Raw genomic sequence first — 23920 nt, forward strand, 5'->3', positions numbered from 1 at the left:
AAGATAGAAAGCTAGAAATAGTGGGATGATGAACTCCACTATGAATTTTATTAGTTGTGCAAATCCCATAATATTTTATTACATAAGCCTTTTTTCCCCCTGGGAATATATGTAATTTTGAACACTTTGAAAACTCTATGTAAATATAAGCAATGATCTTTTGAATAGTTTCCATTTCTTTGATTCCAAAGTTAATTATGCTCATTCGTATGGTGAACGATAGATTTTATAATCCATATTTCAAATGAAGAGAATTGGAAAAAGTACTACTTATCTGTGAATGAACTTCTGCTAACCACACTTTTCCTGCTCCCTTTTAAAAGTAGGACTTAGTTTACTTTAAATACTGAAAATGAATTTAATTTGATCATCAAAATACATTGTTTTTACTCAGTGGTTATTCCATTATTTCTGTTTTATTCAGTGTTTTGGTTTACATGAGGAACTGTAAATTCAGTACTAGGAATTTAGTGTTAAAGGTTGATGAGCTTTGAACTTTTTTTAACAAACAAGGACAGAGGAGTTTTGCTTGAATTGCACAGAGGGCTTGTCATCAGCATTCTCCACATGGGCAATAACTGAAATTATAAATTCTTCACAGTTGTTGTTTAATTCATCTGTACTCAGTCCAACAGTGACCCATAGATACTTTCCTACACTTATTTCTTTGTGGTGAAATCCAATGGGCAACTTCTCATAATATCATTTTCAAAGCTATCTTGTAAATATAACCAAAGGGGCTTCAGTGTTCTCTGTTAATCAGAATAAAGTTCTTCTGTTTTATCTTGAAGCCTATTTTTTTTTTTTTTAATGCACAAAAAGGTCAAATCCATTCCAAATAGAGATTTCATTCCCTGGAAGTACTTAGTAAGATTTTGAATCAGTTTTTTTTTTTGTCTTTTAAATTCTGTCATCTGCCTAGATTTAACTAAAACAATATTTCTTTCTCATTGTGTTAGTTAAATGTATGCATTCAATAGCTATCTGTTTAAAGGTAAGAAAATCACAGGACAATGAAATTAATTTCGGACTATACATGCGGTATATTTTAAAAGCTGCATTTCATCATCTGGAGAGTTGCAATTTAGTCTATTAAATCTATAACAGAGAAGTGGAGGAAATGTGAATACTATTTGTTATCAGGAGGGCCAGTCTTAAAAAGTATATTTTCGGTTCCAACCTTCAAAGGTAACATTTTCAGCTTGATGGGCTCCCGGTCGAATATTTAATTCGCCTCTTTCGTTCTTAGCTTAGTTGAAATATAGAGGGCCGGGTGTCCACCAGGCCAAAGTATAAACTTACCATTTATCTATTAAAGTCATATTTAATGAAAACGAAGAGAAATTATTACCTCACTCACTCTCTTTCTCATTACAATTTCTAAAGAACTTTGCCGGGCACATTATCTCGTAGACATCATGATCAAATGTTATTGTTTGCTTTATTATCTCAGTTGGATGGTTGGCTAGTCTAGAATGAAATAGGTTGAAGGCAATACTCGCAGCCTAGAAGTCTGAATGAGGTTCCCATTCAAATGATCCTGGTTGTTTGGGGGTGGGGCGGGGTGATTAGTAAACCAACTGAGCTTACCCTGCATAGTAAGCGTCTGGATGCAGCACATTTACATCTAACAAGAGACCCCAGAAAACGTGTGTGTGTTTCTTAAACCTTATGTTCCGAACAAAAGGCTATCTCAGCAACAGACAATCAGCACTGCATCGCTCCCTGGGATGCAGCAACACATTCAACTGCACATTTCATTCTTCTTCAGCTCCCAGCACCACAAAGCCCCTACTCTCTTCCCACTCCTGGGTCCCCAGATTGCTCCCTAGAAGGGGGCTGGGAAAGCTTGGCAGGCTAACGTCTATGCCTGCGCACCAGCCGCCCGCACCAGGGGCCCCCGGGCGCTGCGTTCCCCTGCCCGAGTCGCCTGGGGGAGATAGGGAGGGGAGCTGGAGCAAGGCAGAGTGGACCGCACACCTAGCCACTTCGGATCTTATTTATTCACAGGGCGGCGGGGGAGGGGAACTGGGTGAATTCGGCTTTTCCCCCCGAAGTTGCTTCCTCTTTTTTGCAGATAAAGTCATTCTCTGGCTGGTGCTGGGAGCCCCAGGGAGAGTGAGGGTGAGGTCCCGGCTCTCGGGGGTCTGGGTCCCGTCCTGTGCGCGGAGTCATGGGGGTGGGGAAGGTGGGAAGCGGCGAGGCAGCTGTCGAGAGGGCCTGGGGCGGGCGGGAGTGCGTGCGGGGAGGGGCGGCGGGCCCCAGGGCCGGGGAAGGAGGGCTGGGAGCGCGAGGGCCGGCTGGTCACGCGTGGGAAAGAAAGGCACCCCCACCCCCTTCCCTCCGGAGGTACCGCTCCCCTCTCCCCAGGCTGGGCCGCCCGAGAGTGCGGGCAGGCAGAGCTCCGGGTCCCCGCGCGCGTAATCATGACCTCCGGGCCCCCTCCGGGCGGCGCGAGCGCGTCGGCGAGGCTGGGCGGCCGCCGCGGCCCCGGCCGTGTAACATGACCCGAGCGGCCGGCCGGCCAGCGCGGCGCGGCCATTGAGCCCTCCCTGCCCATGAATCTCTGGCGCGTCTCTAGCTCGCTCTCCGCTCGCCTCCCGCCTCCCTTTCTCCCCCTCCAGCTCCGCGGGCTCCGTGCGCCTCTCCCTCTCCCTCTCGGTCCTCCCGCTGCCCGTCTCTCTCCACTGCCCGCCTCTCGCCACTGCCTCCCGTCTTCTCTCCCTCACGGCAGCCTCCGTCTCTTTTCTCCCTCTCTCCTTTGAAAACTGATCTTTGGCTCTTAGTGTGAAAGTGATTTGAATTTGGCTCGGCGGCGCTCTGCGCCTGCGCCCAGCCTCTGGCATGCTGGCTCCTTCCAAGCAGCTGTTTTGGGTTTGAAATTCCAACATGGCAGAGGCTGCAGTCCGTCTTCCCTTCAAAAACTTGGAATGATTTCAAATCATAGGCACCTTCACTTAACCCTAGCTTCCATTCATCAGCAAACACATCGGATCGATGCTACGCTAAGCTATCGGGTTTTCGCTCCGCGAGTTCAGGTAAGAGGAGCTTCGTAGTTTTCTACCATCTGTTTAAATTTGTTTTTGTGGTTGTTTGTTTAATTTTTAAAGAATATAAATACATTCAAGACCGTAATGAAAAGAGATCTTCGAGTTGTGCCTTAAACATTAAATTTAATTTGCACTCGTTTCTATTCTGCACGCCAACCTGCTGTCTAATTTCTCTGTACAAAGTAGCCCTGAAACATTAGAATGCATATTTTTGCTGCTTAATCATTGTAACAATAGTGTGGGATTAAGAGTTCGCGATTGCAAGAATTTCGTTTTCCGATATATTGGGCTTACTTATTACTCTCTTTTTTACTTCAAAAATAAAAAATAAGAAAGCGGAGCCATAGGGTGGGGCTAGACTTTCTTCGGGAACTAACTTCTAAGTAAATAAGAAGTGTAAATAAGAATCTTGCACACACAAAAAGTTAAGGTTAAATTACAATCTCGTGACTGGAGGAACGTGAAAATGTCAGAAGATCGGTTGCAGAAAAATGTAAGCACATCATCTTGGATGGGGTACAGCGTGGTGGGCGTATTGTTGGCAAGGAACGGGAGAGAAAGATGTATAATTTAATGGTATATACAATCCACTGATCCTATTACCGTCCTCCCCGGAGCTCTTGTTAGTTTCAATGGGAGTGAGTGAAATTGACATGGACTTGCATTCCTGGTCATGTGCTTTTTTTCCTTTCTTTCTTCTCCTGTGATCTGAGATCCCCTTTTTGTTGATGTTGCTTTCCCCCTTAATTATATGCATGTAGGTTAAATGAATACCTGACGAAAGGGCCCACGTTTCAAGGCAGTGACATTTGATAGCTGAGAGGAAAAGTGACTTTAATGAAAAGCAACCTTTGGAATTCCTGCTTGTGAGAAATCCAATTCAGCTTTTTGTGCTGCCAGCAAGAAATGATCAGTAGCACCAGTGTTTATGGTATGTCAGTTTTGGAATTTACTTCCTTTGCATCTAAATAGGAAAGACAAATTAAATAGTATGATAAAACCATTGGAGACTCTGCTTGTCTGCTTGGGAAGCAGCTGTTCATGATATATAATTCCTTTATATATATATATGTATATTTTAATTTGTTAAAATGCTTGTTTGCTTTTGCTATCACTTGTTTGTATGTTTCAGTTTTTGATTAATAAATTACTGGAGTCCACCTTTATCAGATTTAGCTGTAATCCCAAAGTTGCATGTTACTAGTAATGCACTATGTAACCGCTGAAGTCAAATGGTATGTAAATTAGTTAAACTCAGTATGGGGGTTTTTTTGGGGAGGGGGCTGGGTGGAGAGGAGAGAGGGCGGGAGTATGGGGAAAGACTCCTTGCTAATGAAAAAAAAAAAAAAAGTATATATATGTACACACACAGAAGTGGATGAAAATTTTTTTCTCAATCTATTAATGCAATTTGACTCTGCTCTCTCCATGATTGCACTTTGTAGAGTAATCAGTTCTTCTGAGTGTGGTTTTTTGGGGGGGAGTGAGTGAGTTGAAGGGATATCTTTTACATGAAAATAAAAAAATGTATTTTGATTGCTTAAAGTCCTTACTGCCTTTTAAAGAACAGTGGTAGGGTTTTATTTTTTATTTTTTTCCTTGCCATTCACTTGTCTGCCTGTCAGCGCTTTTTACTTTTAACCTGTGACAGAATTAAATAAGCAGGCACTGAAATTGACTTTGTTTGAAATCTCTTTACCAAAAAAAAAGTCAGATAAATGGAGTGAGAGGGGGTTTTCAATAGCTCTTGTGACCGTGTGTATACTTTGTGATATTCAATTAAGACTAGAAGGAAACAACAAAAAGATGTTAAAAAGTATTTTGCATAACCAAAGGATATGTCCACTTTAAAATATTTTTTTGCTTTTTGTTTTTGTTACATATACCCCCACCACCATGCATTCACCCTGAAAAGAGAGAAAGAAGGAAAGGGAGAGTATGAAATAAAGAAAAACCAGTGGGGCAAAGCTGCCAGGGGTCTGTAATGTGGCCGTGGTTACTGCTCTCTCATAACACAAATGTGAATACAAGGAAAGGGACTACAAGAGCCGATGCGCGACAGGCACTTCTGGTTGGACTCTGGTGACTGTTGAGCTAAACACACACCGCTCTTACATGATAGGAAGGATTTGATTGAATTTTGCATTTGGAACTTGTTGACTTTGAAGCGATCAATAAGAAGACTGTTTATTTTAGATGCACATAATTTGCCCTGAGAAATGTTTTAAGGAGGAAAGAGCACAGCTTTTTTCCCCCGGAGCTGTTGGAGCGAATGGGATTGCCAGATGGGCGATTTCCCTCTGTGATGTTAAAGCTGTAATATATATTCAGAGCAGATTGGGCTGCTGCCTGTGATGAGGAGGATATTACATTTATAAATTTTAAATCGGAGCTCGGACAATGTGCTGAGAGCAGAAATTGGATGGTTTGACTGTTCACCGTATTGATACTTAAATGTGATTTCTGGGTAGTAGTAATAATAATTATTACAGTAATATGTAAAAAACACATTGGGGTAGGCAGTCATATAATTCATGACATTTAACAGCAGATTTAAATGTATAAATTGCCCCCCCTGTCTCTGCTTACTATTAAATAATAGTCACATCATTTATTTCCCTGTGTGTTTAAATGCATGTTGCGCAAGAGATGTTCCTTCAGGAAGCTTGTTATCATATACTAGAATTCTGCAGAGGAAAAGTTTATATGTAATCTATAAAGTAGACACTTGTGCATATGTATAGAGGGGCATCAGTGGTTCCTATTTTGGAATTCTCTTACTTTGATTATTTTTAGATTTTGTTTGTCTCAAATGTGTGGCCTAAAGGAGCCAGAGCTACAAACCTAAAAGGCTGGAAAGTGGGCAAATGCTCACACTCTGGCAGCTCTGCTGTTGCAAATTAAAAGTGTGTTGTGGTCAGGAAATGAAAGCTACAATGTCTCTTTTGAACAAGTCGTTTATCAAGAGAAACATCTATCAGGGACTGCCTTGTCACATTGATCCTCTAAAAGTTAGGTCCGAGGTGGAAGCTGCTTTGATGTTTTTGATCCTAAATTTAATACAACAGAAGAAAAGCAAGGATATTTTGACCAGGATAGATAAAAAAAATGTTTCCTGGAACCAACAAAATCTGTTTATTAGTATTGTACTATGTGTAAGTTTTTTGGATGTAACAGTTGAAAAGGTTGAAGAGGAAACCCCAGCCTTTTTAAATTGACCATTGTACATATTTGTAGTACAGTCAGCTTTGGCTGGCTTCTTGGTTCATATGGACATTTTGAAAGTGATTGTTTTAAAGGGAAAATTATTTTGAAAGTGTTATGGAACAACATGAAGAGAATTAGAGTTTTCATGCATTCAGGTTTTAGAGTGGCTCTCTTCCCTTCATCTTCTCTTTTAGTCTTGTTTCTGTTTCCCATCTTCATTTCATGTGTGACATACTAGCTTTTAGTGGAGAAAGAAACAATTTTTTTCTATTAAAATCATTTCCCAAAACATGCTTGTTCATATCATCTTTATTGTTTATTAATTGTGCATGTGGATCATTGGCAGTATAAATTGCAGGGACTCACAAGTCTTTCATAATTTCAGCTTATGTTAAAAATATAGGTAGGTAACAGATTAAATATGCCATGTATCTTTGAATACTGAATATGTTGCATGCATTATTTGAATTTTAAATGGTATTATTGAAAAAATGACCAACTTTCAAAAAAATTTTTTTTTTTTAGTGAAAGCTGTTAAAAGCAGTCTGTTTCATATTTGGAGGTAATGATGGAAGTGTTCCTTCTTTGGAATAGACTTTTGGATACTTGTCTTTTACTGCTGGTGGCTATTTGCTATTTCATATGGGTCTATCAACAACTAGATTGTGGTAGGAGTTTGGGGAAGTGTAATACTTGCTAATTAATCATGTCTGAAATGAAAGAATCATAGCAGGGTAATAAAAACCTCATTGTTGTTTTCCTGGAAGAGGGTAAGACTTCTGTTTGGAAGCTGTACGTGTGAGTTGACTTGCTTTTTTCTTCTCCTAAAAAGACAGTTTACAGGGGCTCTTGAGAATTATTTCAGGAACCATCTTTTGAAAACAGAATATTTTTCTTTTTCCTGACTGCACTGAATCAGGGAAATTCTTAAAAATGTCTCTGCTACCTTCTGAGTGAAAACATAGAGGTTTTTTTCCACAGTTCTGTTAAAGACTACTGTGACTGAGTTTCCCAGTGCTTTTTTCCCCATACATAGAACATCTTTTTTGTTGTTTTTATTCATATTAGGCAGGAACTTTGGAGGCAGGTACTTCTGATAGGCATACAAGAGAGCAAAATTTTTGTTAATTACTTTTAGTTAGTATAAGAGTATGACCGGGGGGAGCAAGGGGACAGTACTTCCAGGAATCTAGAGACAGTCTGTATTATAACTTGATGTTTCTAAGTTTAAAATATTAGCTGCCTGAAAAATAGATCAGTAATATAATTATAAGTACATTATTTTTTGCCTGAGTCTTGCAATGTCACATTTTAGGATTTAATGTTTTGCTTAGTTTATGCATGGGGACAGATTCTGAAAGTTTTAAGTGTCTGCAACATTTTTCAGAATTTTCATCTCAAGGTGAAAGACGGCTATGCTGTTTTTGCCTGTGAGTGTTTGGATGTCTTGAATGATTGCCTAATTAAGTAATCAGTTTTAATGGTCCAAAATCAGCAGAATTGCTAGGTGTATTTGAAACAATTGCAGGCTTTTATGTTTTGTACTTTCTAATTTGTTCCTAGAACCTCAGTTTGCTAAAAATGTATGCTGTTTTGCCTGTGATATTCTTGAGTACAAATTTTACATACTTCTTTTGTAAAGTATATTTGTTTTTGTAGAACTAATGATTTTAATTACCAGGAATTTAAATTGATTTGTAAATTTTTTATGGGGAGAAATTGTTCTGCAGAGGTTTGTGTGAAATACTGACCTATAGTACTGATTGATAAGATATGATTGATCAGCATATCTGCTTTTTTATCTTTGGCCACTGATAAACTAGACTAAACAAATGGCACAGAAAACAATGTAATTGTTTTCTTTCAATGAAAAAAATTTAATATAATTGCTTCTTTGGAGATATATAAAAGTTACTGTTTTATTAAAATCAATTAAATTTAGAAATTATTTTGGGGTGCTACTTGGAAGACTTCAAGACCAAAAATTATCCCCCTTTAAATTAACTCTTTCTCTTTCACATACACACACCAGATTATAGCTAATTTCAAAAAATCTTACTAAAAATGAAAGACTTGTAGAAAGACTGTCAATAAATGCCTGTTTAGAAAGTGCTTTTCTAGTTGGGTTTTGTCATTTTCTTCAAATTTTTCCCCTAAACTTGAATTTTTATCAAGTTTCTCATTTAAATTACGGTAGAAATTTCAAGCCTAGATGCTTTGACATGATTGCTGATTACTGAACCTTTTGTTATTTTTGATGTTATCATTTAAATGGCAGTTGTACTTGAGGGGTACTTACTACAAGAAATGCAGATAGTGGAAATAAAAGGTAGGTAAGAATACGGTAAAAATAAATTGTACTGATAAGTCTGAAGCAAATCAAAAGCAGGTTGGGTATGCAAAGTTTCCTCAGGGCAGCAACACAGATGCCCACTCAGGAGCTCTGCCTCAGCTCCGCACACATGCGAGTGCCGTACCTGTTGACGACAATCTTAGTGTAGAGACTGAGCCGGCAGAAAAGATAGGTGACCAGAAACCATCCTAGTGTGAGATATCATATGGCTCTTTCTGTTAATAACATTTATGTACTTTATGCCGCAAATCTTCTTGTTGTCTTGTTATTCGAATATATTGACACTATGCTTCACATTGCTTATGGTGGGCTGTGGTTTCAGAGTACATTAGAAGCAGTGAATTCAAAGGAGAATTTTAATGCAGATGTATTTGTGTGGAATATATGCATAAATGGATGAGTTTGCTTGTATTTGAGCTACTGTGACTTTCACAAAGCATTTACAGCATTACTGCTTCCAGTCATTTTTGAAACTGATACATCGTGAAAGTAGAAATGCGTGATTTATTATATGAAGACCCAAGTATAAACTTTTTTTTACCCTGCAACCTGGCTTAAGTATTTGTAACTTTTATGTTAGGAAATCTTTTTTAGAAAGTATTTTTTTAGGTAAGATAGGAAAGTTTGCTTCCTGTTAGGATTGTGTTCTTATTTTCATGTGAGTTACTAGTGGTGCATAACTTACAGAATGTATTTTCTTATCGTAGAATACATCATGTAAAATACTTATAAAATGTTTTATTTTCCCCAATATCTTATTGTTGAGAATATCTTTTACTCAGTTCCTTGCTTATGAACTTATATGTCTGCTGGCAGTTTATATATTCAACTTGTGAATATATTGCTGGCAGGAAAGCAGAAACTGAATTTTACTTTATCCACCAAAAATCTGATATTTGTTCCCCCCCATCTAATATTTACCTCATGTCAATTTTATGCCTTTTAAACAACTAACAATTGCTTAAATGCCATATACTTAGGACAGTAAACTCATCTGAGAATGAGTGACCTCTCCTTTCATGCTTTGGATTTAGGAAATGTTATTCATGGAAACAGTAACATTCAAAATAATAATTTTAAAGCAGTATAATGTAAAGTCGGGGGTTTCTAGGTGTTGCTGTAAACTTTTTGCAATTCTTCTGATTTATTATCCTTACGTCAACATATATTGTCACCTTCACCTCGGGCTGGCTACATGATTTCTTGGCTTGGTACAAAATTGAAATGGGGGGCACCTTGTTCAAAAATTATTAAGAATTCAAGACAGCAACAGCAGAACATTAAACCAAGCGCAGAGCCCTTCTGTGTGGGGAACCTCTGGGCCTACCCAGATCACAGGTCAATGAAGCAGGCCCTGCCTTCATTACCCACGAACTTTGTGGAAGTCACTGGGTTTCCTTCCTGGCGACTGACCAGTCCACAGTGATTCCACGTGCCCCTGCCTACATGCTGGTGGTCGTTAAGAGCCTTGATGGGAAACTGGACCACTAGGTATCTTCTGCTCTTTCTACACATGAAACAGTGACTGAAATATTTGCCCTTATCTCATGTTGCCTTTTTCGTTCCCATATATTACTGGAATTTTTGTGCAGATATTCTTAAAAGCAGTCCTGTTTTGTAATTGTCTGCAGACAGGTACACACTAAAATATGTATTCCCCAGGCACGGAATGTTTAGGGTGGGAGGATTTCAGTAAGATTTAAAATAAGAGCCTGTGAGTTTCTCCGTTGCTTTGTACCACCGCGACCCCACCCAAGTTTCAAGCACAAGTGAAATAAGTATTTTTAATGTAGATTCTAAATTATCTAAAAATATAGAAAATTCTGACCATTGAGAAATAAAAGCACAGCTTATTAAGTAAGGGAAAAGGGGCAAACATAAAAAATAATTACCTTGTTATAGTAGCAGCAATATTGATGTTTTGACATTAGGAAGTGGTATTGTAGCTGTATAAACATGTGGTGACATGTGTTAGAGCTGTGTTAAAGATGAAAAGTAACTCTTTCATGCAGTGATATTAACTTTGCAGGATGTTATATTGAAATGGTAAACTTCATTTCTGAACTTAAACAGGAGCAATCCCCTTCCCCCTGAAAAATGTAGTCACCATCTTTGACTCCTTTCCCCATTGGTTTGAACAGTCTTAAACTGATGGGTAGATTAAACGTTTATATTGTTGCTTCCAAAGATACTTCTCAATGAGATCAAGCCTCATATCGAGATCCCTAAAACTAAATTTTGAAGTCAACCGGCTTTTTCAGATACGATGGAATGTCCAGCAAGCAATGGATCTGAGTGCACTTGAAGTTGCACCATTTATTTTCAAAAGATATTTCCCACATCAGATGCCTCTGCCAGGAAGAAAAATATCAAAGAGCTCAGAAAAGTAACTATTCTTTTATGTAATCCAAGACTGGTGGTGGGTTGGGGAGGAGGGCTCTAAGGGTATTTCTGAAGAAAGAAAAAAACTGAACTTATTTTGAATGCCTTGTTAGACTTGGTGTAGAGAAATACTATATGTGAGACCTTCTAGAAGGAAAAATCTTTGCCCTGTGTAATAACAAGGCATGCTCTCTCAGTTGACATGTACTTTAATGGGAAGAGGCTTGGAAATAGCTCTTACAACAGTGTCCCATTTAATTATAAAGTCACCCCACAGTTTAGGAATCTTTTGCATTAGAGGCATTGTAAACCTGAATTTTTTAAATAGGTAGTGAGTCAGAATGCATATATTCTGTGTTGAAAAACCTATCTACAAAATCTGTAGTATAATTTAATTTGGGAACCTTCTTTTCCCACCTTGGTCCTATCCTTTAGTATATTATGTTTTCATATTAAATGTTTAGCTTTAAAATAGATTAAACTAGGAATCTGGGTAAATATGTGACAATTTTAGTGCATTCTTATGACAAAAATAGCTGTTTATTTCCTTTCTAGTCACTTCTTCCTTTCCATTTCAAATTGAAGTTAAGATTATAAACTCTTTCTCTTAGATCATATACCTGAATGATGCTAAATTATAAATCTTAATTAGGTATGATTCACTGATTTTAATTTTACAAGATAATTATTCTGAGTAGGATAAAATGTTCCCTTAATATTGAAGGCATTTTCATTACAATACCCATTTAAGATCAGACAAATGCCATTAAATAAACAGAGTCCTATTAGTCTTTAAAGCTTAACAGGTAATACTTTTGAATTTAAATATATGAAGAAATAAGTATATGGATAGGACAGCCTTCCTATTTGCACACTTTGAGTGCTTGTGATAAATTTTGCTACCAGAAATTACATGAATCTAAAAGAATCTTTTCAGTAAAAATTACAGTTTTGATTATCTAAATGGAAGATGCTCTTGTGCATGTGTGCAGATCCATTTCTTTGTGAAGGTACTGATGTCAGGGAAATGCTTTTGGTATTTCTTTATGAGTAATTAGGTTAACGGGGTTAGTTGGAAAATGTATCCTTTCCTGGAAAATGAAAAATTACATTCAAGCAGAGGTAAAAGAGTAGAACATAATCATGACTTTAAGTACTTAAAAAGATATTTTATGAGTCATTTTTAAAGAATAATACTCAATATGTAACTTGTTAAGAATAATAGCCATTTTTACTTTTTAGAGCACATCTGTATTAAAACTGACTTTCCGTTCATGAGTCACAAATCTGGAGTCAATTTTAGGCCCAACTTATAAAAGATGTGGATCTAATCCCCCACACCCCTTTGCTGTGGTATCCTGCTCTTATAGTATTGGTATAAAGTTCTTACAGAGAGATTTTCACTTGAATTACTCAGACAATTAGGCAACATTTTTGAGGGGAACACTAATATGACCCACAGGTAGGCACAGGGATCATCCCCACATGGCCTGAGTCCTTGTCTGACAAATTAGAAGAAGGAATTTTGTATGCCTGCATGAACAGTGCTTTTTCTTTCTATGGGAAGATTTTAAATGTACTAAGTATATGATGTATTCCCTAATTAGAAAAATATGTTTTATGTAATTCTGTGAATACTAATCAGCTAATTTACTTATGGATTGTAAGATAGTAGGACTAAATGTTATTCAGAAATAGATATTTACTGAGTAGTGTCTTTCTAGAAAGAAAGAAAAATCTACCTATATGCAAATCCCTTTTGAGATTTAGGGATTTTTGTTTGTTTTTACTTTGTTTTATGCTTTTGTTCATTTTTTGTTTTTGTTTTTTTTTCCTACTATGGGTGAAATGTCTATCAACAATATTTAAGAAATAAAATTATTAGGAAAAGAATCTAATATTAGAAGTTCTTTGCTATGCTATATTCTTTTAATAATGAGTACATACAATGCATTATTGCTTGTTTGTGTGTTTGTTTTTGATTTGTGTCTTGTTTTATGTTGTTGTAGCATCAAAGTAAAAAGACCTTACAGGAAACTATTCTGTATTGTTTATTTTTAAAAAATACCCAATGAGAATAGTACAACCTGTGATACAGGTTTGTTTATAATGATGAGCAAAAATCCCCCGTTTTACCCTAATATAATTCTGTTTCCTTGAAATCTACAATATCAAAATGCCATTACTACTAACTACAATCTAGGAGGTATTGATGATATACAGTTGTAATGCACATGTGTACCTAAATTCATATTTTAAAAATATTTTTCTATAGATTCTAATAGCCAGTTTTGCAGGTGTCCTTGTGCTTGGGGGCCAGTAAGGATTGGATTTTCTGTTTTGCTCTTTGCAAACTCAACAGAAACCTTACTATCTCATCCATCCTCCTGCTCCTGGAATTCATTCTTACCCATACCTGTGTTTTGAAAGGCTGAAGCCTTTTCTCTGTCTCTCTCTCTCTTTTTTTTAAGTATTGCTCTGTAGGACTATTTATTACCTGATCATCTGGAAAATCATATTTCACTTGAGCCACTGGAATATGATATTTAGATCATGAGGAGGTAGCTTGAAATAATTAAGAAGGTATTGGGCAGTGTACTAGGAGTAAAGTGTGGAAGCATTTTTTGATATGGACAAAGAGTAAAAGACGGTTTTTAGAAATGAGGAAATAGCTAAAGGCAAAAGAAATTAAGGAAATTGTTAAGGAAGCTAAGGATAAGGACTGTTTTCATGTGGCTGTTGCTAAAAGTGATATTGCCAAAAAAAAAAAAATCTGATATAATTATCTGAGAAAGCATTATTTATTAAGAATTAGGAGAAGGCAATGGCAACCCACTCCAGTAGTCTTGCCTGGAAAATCCCATGGACGGAGGAGCCTGGTGGGCTACAGTCCATGGGGTCGCTAAGAGTCGGACACGACTGAGTGACTTCACTTTTCACTTTTCACTTTCATGCATTGGAGAAGAAAATGGCAACCCACTCCCTTGTTGTTGCCTGGAGAATCCCAGGGACTGGGGAGCCTGGTGGGCTGCCATCTATGGGGTCGCACAGAGTCGGACACGACTGAAGCGACTTCGCAGCAGCAGCAGCAGCAGCAGCAGCAGCACATTAATTACCACACAATATTATAATCTAAACAAATTATATTCTCCTTTTTTAAAATGGCAGGTTCTGTACCAAATCTTGCATATACATGATTTATAATCACCCAAATTAAAAGAATTGTCCTCCCTTTTCTTTCTTTTAATTTGAAAAAAGTATAAAAAGTACACATGCCTTTAAAGATGATTCATATCACTCTTAGGTTCCTTTTTCTCCTTCACATACTCAATTAGGTTATACCTCAAATGAAGTTATAGAAGAAAATCTACTGAGGGTTAGAATATATCTTTTTTGTCTTCTTTTGGGAAATAATGCATTTATTTTCACTATAGGAGTTCAAATCATTAAAGTGTAGATAGCTATGATTTAAATTGATGTGAGTAAAGTTTAAGGATAAGTTTTATATCTACCCTGTAAATACTAGCTGTACCTTAATGACCAAAAACAAAACAAACAAAGCTTGCCAAAGCTCCATCTCAGACCTGTTAAATGGGAAGTCAGAGGGATGACCAATTTCTTTTTCTTTCTCTACCTCAGTGATTCTAGTGTAAAGTTAGGATTGAGAATCACTTCTCTGAACCAAATATTTATATATTGCATGAGCTCTTAAACTTCTTGTTTTAAGTTTTAATTTTAAAAATTTCATTTTTCCCAGTTTGAAGTCATAAAAATAGATCTACTTAGAATGAATGTACTGATTCATACTAGAGGTAGTTCACTCTCTGACTAAAGTTCAGCAACAGTCTATGAAGAATCATAAGAACATTATAAGAGTACCTCTGAAAAGTGAAAATGATGACATCAGCAGATACCTACAGCCTATTGTACCTTGGGTAAGTCCTTCAACCTCTCTGAGTCTCAGTTACTGATGATTTAAAAGGAAAGTTGATCCAATGACTCAAGATTTTTTTTCAGTTCCATTTAATCCACGATGCTTGGTCATCGACTAGTAAGTTTGAGTCACTTGAATCTTATTGGTGGCCCACCAGAAGCAGAATGAAAAGATTTTTTGTTTCTGTTTAAGGAACTCTAGATATTGCCTTGGAAATAATGAAGGAAGTTCAAGGACCATTTATCACTTTGTTAAGCCCTTTAGGAGGGATGGAAACCATTCATTAAATATGCTTACTAATTGGTTACAAGCAAATGTGTCAGCAGTTCTAAGTTGATGAGTGTTAGTTAGCCAGTGCTTTTTTCCTGTAAGATATATAAATAGACTAACAAGAAGATTAACTTAAGCACCAATGAAGTGAGGGGCTTCACATCTCTTAAAAAATATGTCAAAATTATAGATCTGTATGAAAGTTGAATGTTTATCAAACTGGAAGCAACTCCATCTTTTCTCTATTTATCCCTAACTAATCTTTGTTTATCTTCTTTTTACTCCCTGGAATGTTGTTCTCCTCCACCAGTTGAAAACCTACCAGGACTTTGACATCTAGCTCAAATGTTGCATCACCTATGAAAACTTCTTGAGCCACCCTAATCAGGATCCATTTGACATCTGCTTTATATGCTCTAAGCACTTAAAAAAAAAAAAAAATCTCCTTTCAGTCGTTTGCCATGTTTCTTCCTCTGTAGCTTGCTGTGCATTTGTTATTTGTTGATTATGAAATTGTAAACTCCTTGAGAGCAGAACACATTAATTCATTTTTTTCATCTCCTCAACATGTGTGTACAGTGTAGGACCTATAATAGATGCTCAATAAATGTTTGGTGAAGTGAATCGATAACAACTGTCACTTGGTTCATCTTTTATTAATCTGACTTGAAAAAATTGGAAGAGGCCTTTTAAAGTACTTAAAAACAGATCTATTAAAATTGTGTATTTCATTAAAACTGAAATTTCTGTATTCTATAATCACTAAAGACTTCATAATCTTATAATTCTGAAAGATAGTTTTATAATTATATACCCAAAAAAGAGCTTATAGTCATTTGTTCTGTTTTCATATCTCTGGATACGAGAGCGTTAAAGCTATTTTATAAAAACAGAACATTATAATGATATGTAATAAAAATCTGCAACCATGACTTCAAATCACATATGCTTTTCAAATATGCTTTACATATTTAAATATTTTTGCTTTTGTGTTTGTAGTCAGAAAAATTTGAGGGTATCGAATCATAAAGTATTAGGCACAGGGACTTCCAAATCAACTTCTTGCCAACATAGGGTTGATTGGCACTTGGTTAGTCAGCCTTTGGTTGAACATGGGAAATCAGCACCTCCTAAGGCCTTTCTTTCTATTTTGTCCTTTCTCAGATAAATAGGCATTGTGCAGATATGTGCCTGGCAGTACTCAAAACAGATTTCCTTGGGAACATGATGGTATTTAGGGTGCTAAGATATGAAATGCAAACTAGCTGATTTATAATTAATATGATAACTTTCACTGATGCTGTAGTTTGTAAATGCCTTTGATTAACACTTTAATTGACATACTTTTGTTTCATATTTAGTGTCGGATGCTAGTCATTTATTTTGTACTAAATACTGGGCCGCAAACAATTTAGCTGGAGTTACCCCAGTGACCCTGTCTTCTAGTGGTTCAAATGTATTACCGCTCAGTTTGTGTATTTGTGGAAGGGTCAGTTTATTTCTTAAACCTGTCACTAATGTTACAACATATAGCATTACAAAATTTTCTAAGGGAAATCCAATTTGAGCAAATGTTGAAATTGTAATGTGTTAGTCAACAGTATCTTACAAAGTCTCTCTTTTATATTTGTGTATTTGAACCTAAAGATAGATGTACCAGAGAAAAGTACCTGTTCACATTGCTGCATGAAAGAACTCAGAAAAAACAAAGGCTCTATTGTCATTCTTCTAAAAACACAGTTTTACTAAGGAAACCTATAACCTTTAGTGAAAGCTCACTGGTTTTCTTCTAATATGGACTCTTCAAATCTGAAAAGTTCTAGATGCTATCTTACCACTTAATATTGAAATCTAGGTTGATCTCATACACTCCATGTAAGAGAAAATATCTCCAGTGCTGATTGTTGAACCTGAATTATTACAAAGACACACTGTTAAGTGAGCCACAGGGAACAACTGTTGTTTAGTCAATTGCATGAAAACAACTGCACCTTCAACAAAGAGCTTCAATAGTAAAGAAGTGTAGTACATTAGAAGCAGAATAGTGAAGATTGTGAAACAGTAGGTGAAAAGTAGCAAGAGTGTTTTTGCAGTTTGACTGCAATAATCTTTTTAGTTCCTTTAGTTAAATTAGCTTTTCTGGAAACCAGTAATCTCCAAGCAAGTTAAAATTGCTTAACCATAAGGTTGAGAGTAACGACTATGAATTATAAAACCTTGATGATGGTGGCTTGCCAACAACCAAACTAAATCAAGGGAGGATTTAAAAGACATAGGCTTAAAATTCTGCCTGATTAAAATCAGGAAGTTGGGGGATTTTAAACTAAATAAGAAATACCCATGCAGATTCTTCACATCTAAAATGTCGGCCATGTTTCCGTTAGTCTTCTCATAGGGAAAAAAAGGGTGATTCCCCAGAGAGGGTAGTAATGTATGTTGATGGTCGCTAAATATGAGCTATGGTTAAAAGTCACGGTCAATAGTTTCTTTTGTTGCTATTCTTTTTTTTTCTTGCCCTCATAAGCATAACTGCCAGCTGTTAATCATTGAATTTTTTGTTAGATCTACACATGGCAATTCTTGAAGAATGTGAAGCTGTAATTGTCCCCTTGTCTTAAAATCAGAAATAAAATTATTTCAGGTGAATACAGCTCTGTGCCTGTGTATGTATGAGTATTCGGAAGAGAAACCTATGAAAGAGTTGACAGCATTGATAGCTCTTTCATTCTGAATGGGCCAGTTAGTAGCGCCATACAGATACCATCTAAGTGAGCCAATTTAAATCTCTCCAAATTCTTAACTAAGTGGCCCAGGTCTATCTGAGAGGTGGTACTTACTTGTCCCTTAGGTGATCAATTCTGGCATGATATTCAGTAAATAAGATTTATGAGGAATTAATTAAAACTGAATTAGTTAAAATTGAAATTGGATATTAAAGTATATAGTTCACCCTAAATTGACTTGGATATATTTGTCAGACATGCATGAAAAGAATTTTTAAAATAGATTCTTTGCATTAGAATAAAGACTAGTCACAGATAAGCCAGTTAAAATTTGCTCGCCTGATATGGTTGTTTCCTTGAATAACTGGCCACACCTTCTTTTAGCACTCCCCTCTTTGTCCAGGGTTTAGTCTCATCATGCACGTGTCCTTGAAGAAATGTAGCATCTTTCACAAGATTTTGTACAAGTGAAATCAGATACCAGTTTTTATTGCAGAACCGAGCCTACAAATGTTTCTCTTTAAAGACGTTTTTAATAGAAACAGTAAGGTATAAATCATTTAAGCAATTACCTGGACATTGTGGAGATGGGGCTTGGCTTGTTCTGTAGCCCCAGATGTTTCCAGATTCCAGTAATAACTCGGCCCAGATATTTACAGCTTAATTTTCTGTGCATGTGCACTTGTCCACAAATGGCTCCTACTTCCCATTTTCTGTTGGACAACTGGGCCACTTAGAGGTACAGAAAGTGATTTCAGCGTAGGTGGTGACAAACATTAATGGTTATAATAAGTTGCTTTTAGAAACTTTGATCACTTAAAAAAATAGGCTAATTCTTAGAGGATTTTATACTAAGAAATAAATTATTAAATGGCATTTTCCTTTACAGATGGAGGTGGGGGGAATAACGTCTCCCCATCCCTCAGAATTATATTCAGCCTCGATCTACTGTGTGATAGAAGTAATTTTTTTTTTAATGTGTCTTCTGGCACTGGTTGAGTTATCATGCAGGCTGCTAGTTTTCTTTGCATTACTACTCCACAGTTTCTCTTGTTCTTACTAGAAACTAAACAAATGGAAAATAATGATTGGTAACCATCTGCTGTGCAGAAACTTCACATAGAGCAGTTAACTCTATTTTGTAAAACAAGACCAAATGAGTGAATTATACTGTTGCCAGTAAATAGCAACATGAAGTAGAGCGTTCCTTTGGACAAAGCAGGAGCATAGGGAGCCAGCATTTATTATGGGAAGTCAGTTGGGTGGGCTGTGGGGTTGAATGTGGCCCAGGCATTTGTGTGTGTGTGTGTGTGTGTGTGTGTGTGTGTACTGCACTGTGTGAAGAGAATGGTGGTTTCCTCTCTACCTGTACCTCGTGTCTCCATTCTTGCCCTCATAATTCCAATCAAGTGAATCGAAGCAATGCATATGCAGATAAATCAGTTCAGTCACATCGACCTATATCTTTTTGTTTGCTTAAAAAAGTCAGAATCCATAAAGCCATAGAGAATAAAGATTTATAAAAGTATGTAGGCTTCAGATCAGAATCGTGTTTTTTTCCTCACCTATACATATTATAATGACTAGAGGCTAGCCATTTGGGCTTTAAATCATTCTCTGGTCTTATCCTTTGCCTAAAGAATACTGGGAATCAGATTGAGTATATGTCCAAAAGATATTGACGGGCAATGATTATTCATATAGTTGCTGTCGAAGTATGCGTGCTATATTGAGGGAGGACACGTAATGGAGTAGACAGAAGCAAGTGGTTACAAAGAATTTATTCAAATGGACCAGGTAATACTTGTTTTATAGGTGTCCATATAATCAGTCAGTCTCTTTCTCTCTCCCTTTCTCCATCTATAAAACCTGTTTATCAATGTACTTAGACATTCAAAACATACATATTCTCTCTACCTTTCACTTACTCGATACTGGGGTTTTGCCATACAGCAAGAAAAGTTGTTTAAAATGGGCAGTATATTGAGTTCAAAGGACCCATACAGTTCATAAATTCTCTGGTGTCTACTGGATTTTTCATCAGGGAGACTTCCAATAAAAATGATCTATTTTAGAAATAATATTGTTTAGTAGGTTGAAATGTGGTGTAATAAAATTAGACCTTCAGTCTTCTAAAGTTACTACTTAGATGGCACCCTTGGGATGGTAAAATGGCTGTATAAGCAGATGAATCAGACAGCTCCACTGATGGGTACATTTGTCAGTCTCTGTTACAGATATAATATATTCTTATATCTGTAATCCTGACACTGTTACATCCAAATGAAATCAACATGAGGTTGTCATCTTTAAGCAAATATGTTAAGTGTTGTCTTTTGTGCTTTGGATTTGAAAGAAAGGGGCCCAGGGGAGGCTGCATCATGCAAATGGAACAAATCCCATTTCTTCTGAGCTGTGCTGTTTTCCCCTCCATGGCAGCTGGCTGTGTTATCTTTGTGTGTTTCTCTGAGTGCTGACAATTCTTTCAGTGATCTAAGTTAGGGCACATTAGAAAGTGGAAGCAGCTGTCTGTCGCTATACTGAGAGACGTGTTTGCTCTACTGCAAAGATGAAGGACCATGAATCCTTGACACACTCCCCCCCCCTCCCCCCTGTACTTTCCAACATGATCAACATTCAGACGCACAGATTGTCTGCTTGGACAGTTTTTTGTTCTGACTGACAGCATCTGGCATAGACAAATTTAAAAATACATAGCATGCCACGCTTGGAATTGGAACATCCCTTCTTTATTAATCTTCTCATTTAAACCATTCATTTACATTTCAAGAAAGGTTACAGCTTGATATGGTTGAAACGTTGATTTTTAAATGAATAACCTTCTAATGAAATGTCTTGAATGAGTACCAAGCAGCTAGTGTTCATTAAAAATTACACCCGATTAACACGGCCTTGAGAGCCTGAGAGGAAAGGGATTTCTTATTGTTTTAATCCACAGTGCAATCCAGTGTTTACCTTTCTGGCACAAAGCGAATAGAAATGATGCCTGTACTTGCAACACTTCTGATATTGAACACAACTATGATATCACCCTTAAGCCGACAAAACACTTGGCCTTGTTTAATCAGCTTTCTTTCCCTTGGAAAACCCCCAGAGTGTTTAAAAAAAAAAAAAAAAAAACACACCAAAATATGCCTCGTTCAGATCCTCTCTGTCTCCACATCCCATCTTCTCCCCAGCCCAAAATACTACGTCTCTATGCCCAAATCAGAAAAAAAAAAAAAAGACCAGTATGTTTTCAGATGGAAAAGTGGTAGAAAAATGCCTTTAGATTAAACATTCCCCCTGACCCCAGGATGGTGGATATACATTTGTTTGTCTGCATTACTTTAGTAATAGGAAAAAAAAGTGCAAAAATCACTCAGTTTCTCTGCCTCTTGTCAACCCCTCCAACACACTCAACATTTCTTACCCATTTTCAATTCCACAGTCAACCTTAGCAACATGCTTGTCTAGCATTTATGTAAAAATAATATGAAAATTGACCATATCAGTCAGTCTGTAGACTTTGAGTCCAGAGGTGGGGGTGGGATGGGGGAAGGAAGGAATCCTCCTTTCATCCTACATTTTAGACTTTTCATATCACTGCAGATTTCAGCCATCAGTACTCAACTGCCAGTGTGGCTGAAACAGTTCTAAGGGGTGTATGGAGGGAGGGCTGGTGCAGAATTATTATTTTCTGTTTTTAAAAAAACTGTTCAAGTGCTAGGTAGTAAATATGTAAAGCAAGCATGCTGGTTAACTTGGGAGAATAGGCTTCAGAGAGAAGTTCAATTAACAATTGTAGGCAGAAGAGGTGATGTATTTCTTCAGCATGTGTAAGGGGTCATTTGCTTTAGGATACATTTAGGTGAATTTGAGAGAAATAGATGCTGAAATAAAAATGAAAACAGATTACAGTTTCATATCAAAGGCACTTTTACATTCTTGAATATGAGGGGGAAATGACACATTTTACTCCATGGATTATATATTATTTTTAAATTTTGCTATTTTGTGTACTGTGAACTTACTTCGTTTAAACCGTTCATTTAAATAAAATAAATCTTGGAAATTAATGTTATCTTTGAATCTAGAATCAGCTTATCACTTCACCCCTCAACCTAGATCTGGGCTCTAGAAATTAAGGTGGACACTGTTTGGTTGCTGTTTTTCTTTTCTTTCTTTCTTTTTTTCCCCCAAGAAACTAATGGCAAGGGATCAAATCACAGTATATCAGTTCCAGTATTTTGATTGCCAGTAAATGTTTTATAATTAACATTTTAAATATAAATTACTTCATTTGTTATTTTCCATTTTGATTTTTTTTTTAATGATCAGGTTTTAAAGGTGGTGTCAATGTGCATCTGTAAGCAAACTGGGAATGGGTTAGAATACACAATTCCCTTGTGTAAAAAGTCAGGTTTAGCAGTAATGCTTTTAATCTGGACTTGTACGGGATTCAGAAGCATCCATAGATCTGCTCCAGTAATTACCATACCCCAAGTGGCACTGGAAGAGACATTTGCCTAAAAACTTGATGTCTTCATTACACTGTTTACATTTTAATTAGAAACATGAAAATTACTGATTCATACAGACAACTATAGTTTAAGTGGTTTCGTTTACCATCCAATAAATCATAAAAAAAAAACCCCACAGTTGGCATAAATAGTTTACTAGGAATCATTCATGGGAATAATGTGTTGGCACTATAAGCTGCTTAAAATATGTTTTTATTTTACCAGAGGTAGAATTTGCATATAAATTAGAGAATGGCATTTTAAGTTGACAGTCATTTATGCAGAATACCACCCACATGCAAATACATATATGGGTGGGTGTGTATACTTTTTGTGAGTTTATAGAGTTTTGCAGTATTGTGGATGTGCACATGTACTCAGCCTAGTTGATCAGTTGCTTTTTAAAATGCACTGCCGTTTTTAAAATCCATTCAGAAATGTAGGTGTTCTAAATCTGTCCATCCACAAACACATCTTTTATCTGATAGGTAATATCAACTTTGCACTAAGGAAAAATGTTTATTTGTTGTATGCATATGTCTCGAAAAGGAATTGCCGTTGCATTTGCTCTTTCCTTCCTCTTTCCTCTCTCTTTCATTCTCCCCTAATTTCTGCATGTACCTGTCAACACCGCTGCCCTAACATTGCTTCCACTCCGAGTGGCTAGACTGAAGCAGGGTGGCTGTCAGGGTCCGTTCCTGAGTCAGCAGCACGACCATTGCCTGAATTTTGCCACAGTCACTCATCCAGTTTTCCCCTCCCCAGGGGACAAGTGTCCTCCTTATCAGTGAAGAGGAATGACCCTTCTGTCTGGCATGCTCAAAATCCCGAATCTCCCCACTTCAGTTCGTGAGTTCAAATCCCCCCTCCTGGATACAGGGCTGGGACTCTGGCTAATGACTCTAAGATAGAGGGTCAGCGCACTGGTGAGCTGGAGTGCTGAGGCATTGTGCGAGCTGAGTTGTACGTTTTTCCCTTGAGCTGAGTTGTACATTTTTCCCTTAAGTGTACAGACTCTTCGTCCCCTCCACTCCCCTCCCAAACCCTTTACTATAGATCAATATTATGCAAAAACGAACCAGGAAGAGCTACAGCCATTAAAAGCCATTTTTCTTTTCCTCATCTTTGTTAGCAAGTTATTGACCATGGCTGAAGAAACCTCTGTTGTTTTTTGTTTATTGTTTTGTAGTTGAATGGAAGCAGACAGTAAAGTTCCTATTTTAGGCCCATGGGCTATAGGTAAAAATGAATTCTAAAAAATACTACATAGGAGGAAGAATCTACACATGGGTGTTCCACTTGAAATGTCATAGCAGTCATGGTTTCAAACTTCTGAATGTGAATGTGTTACATTGAGGCCCCAGCTTAACTGCATGATGTGATTTTCTGGGAATTCATGGGAATAAAAGGAATTCTCACAAGGTGGCTTCAGTTGATAGATTTGTGCTTCATTTCTGCGTTTTTGGTGTGTCTTTTTT

The 23920-nt window shown here is 37.1% G+C and overlaps 1 protein-coding gene across 4 annotated transcripts in view; it reads left to right on the plus strand.

Moving 5' to 3' along the window:
- Positions 1–2641: 2641 nt before the first annotated feature.
- Positions 2642–23920, plus strand: part of FIGN (fidgetin, microtubule severing factor) — a 132932-nt gene continuing 111653 nt past the window's right edge. Inside the window, exons 1-5 of one of the 4 annotated variants that reach the window (XR_003514065.1) lie at positions 2642–3038; positions 3812–3981; positions 10872–10996; positions 14750–14927; positions 15507–21040. Coding sequence is in view for 1 of the 4 variants with exons in the window: in XM_027559130.1 (XP_027414931.1) it covers positions 3957–3981 (25 nt within the window). In the remaining 3 variants the exon portion in view is untranslated. Of the gene's footprint in view, positions 3039–3811; positions 3982–10871; positions 10997–14749; positions 14928–15506; positions 21041–23920 lie in introns of those variants that run through there. The other 3 variants (XR_003514066.1, XM_027559140.1, XM_027559130.1) reach the window with 3 other exon arrangements.

This window comes from Bos indicus x Bos taurus, chromosome 2 (assembly GCF_003369695.1).
Source record: "Bos indicus x Bos taurus breed Angus x Brahman F1 hybrid chromosome 2, Bos_hybrid_MaternalHap_v2.0, whole genome shotgun sequence".
NCBI classification, from domain to species: Eukaryota; Metazoa; Chordata; class Mammalia; order Artiodactyla; family Bovidae; genus Bos; species Bos indicus x Bos taurus.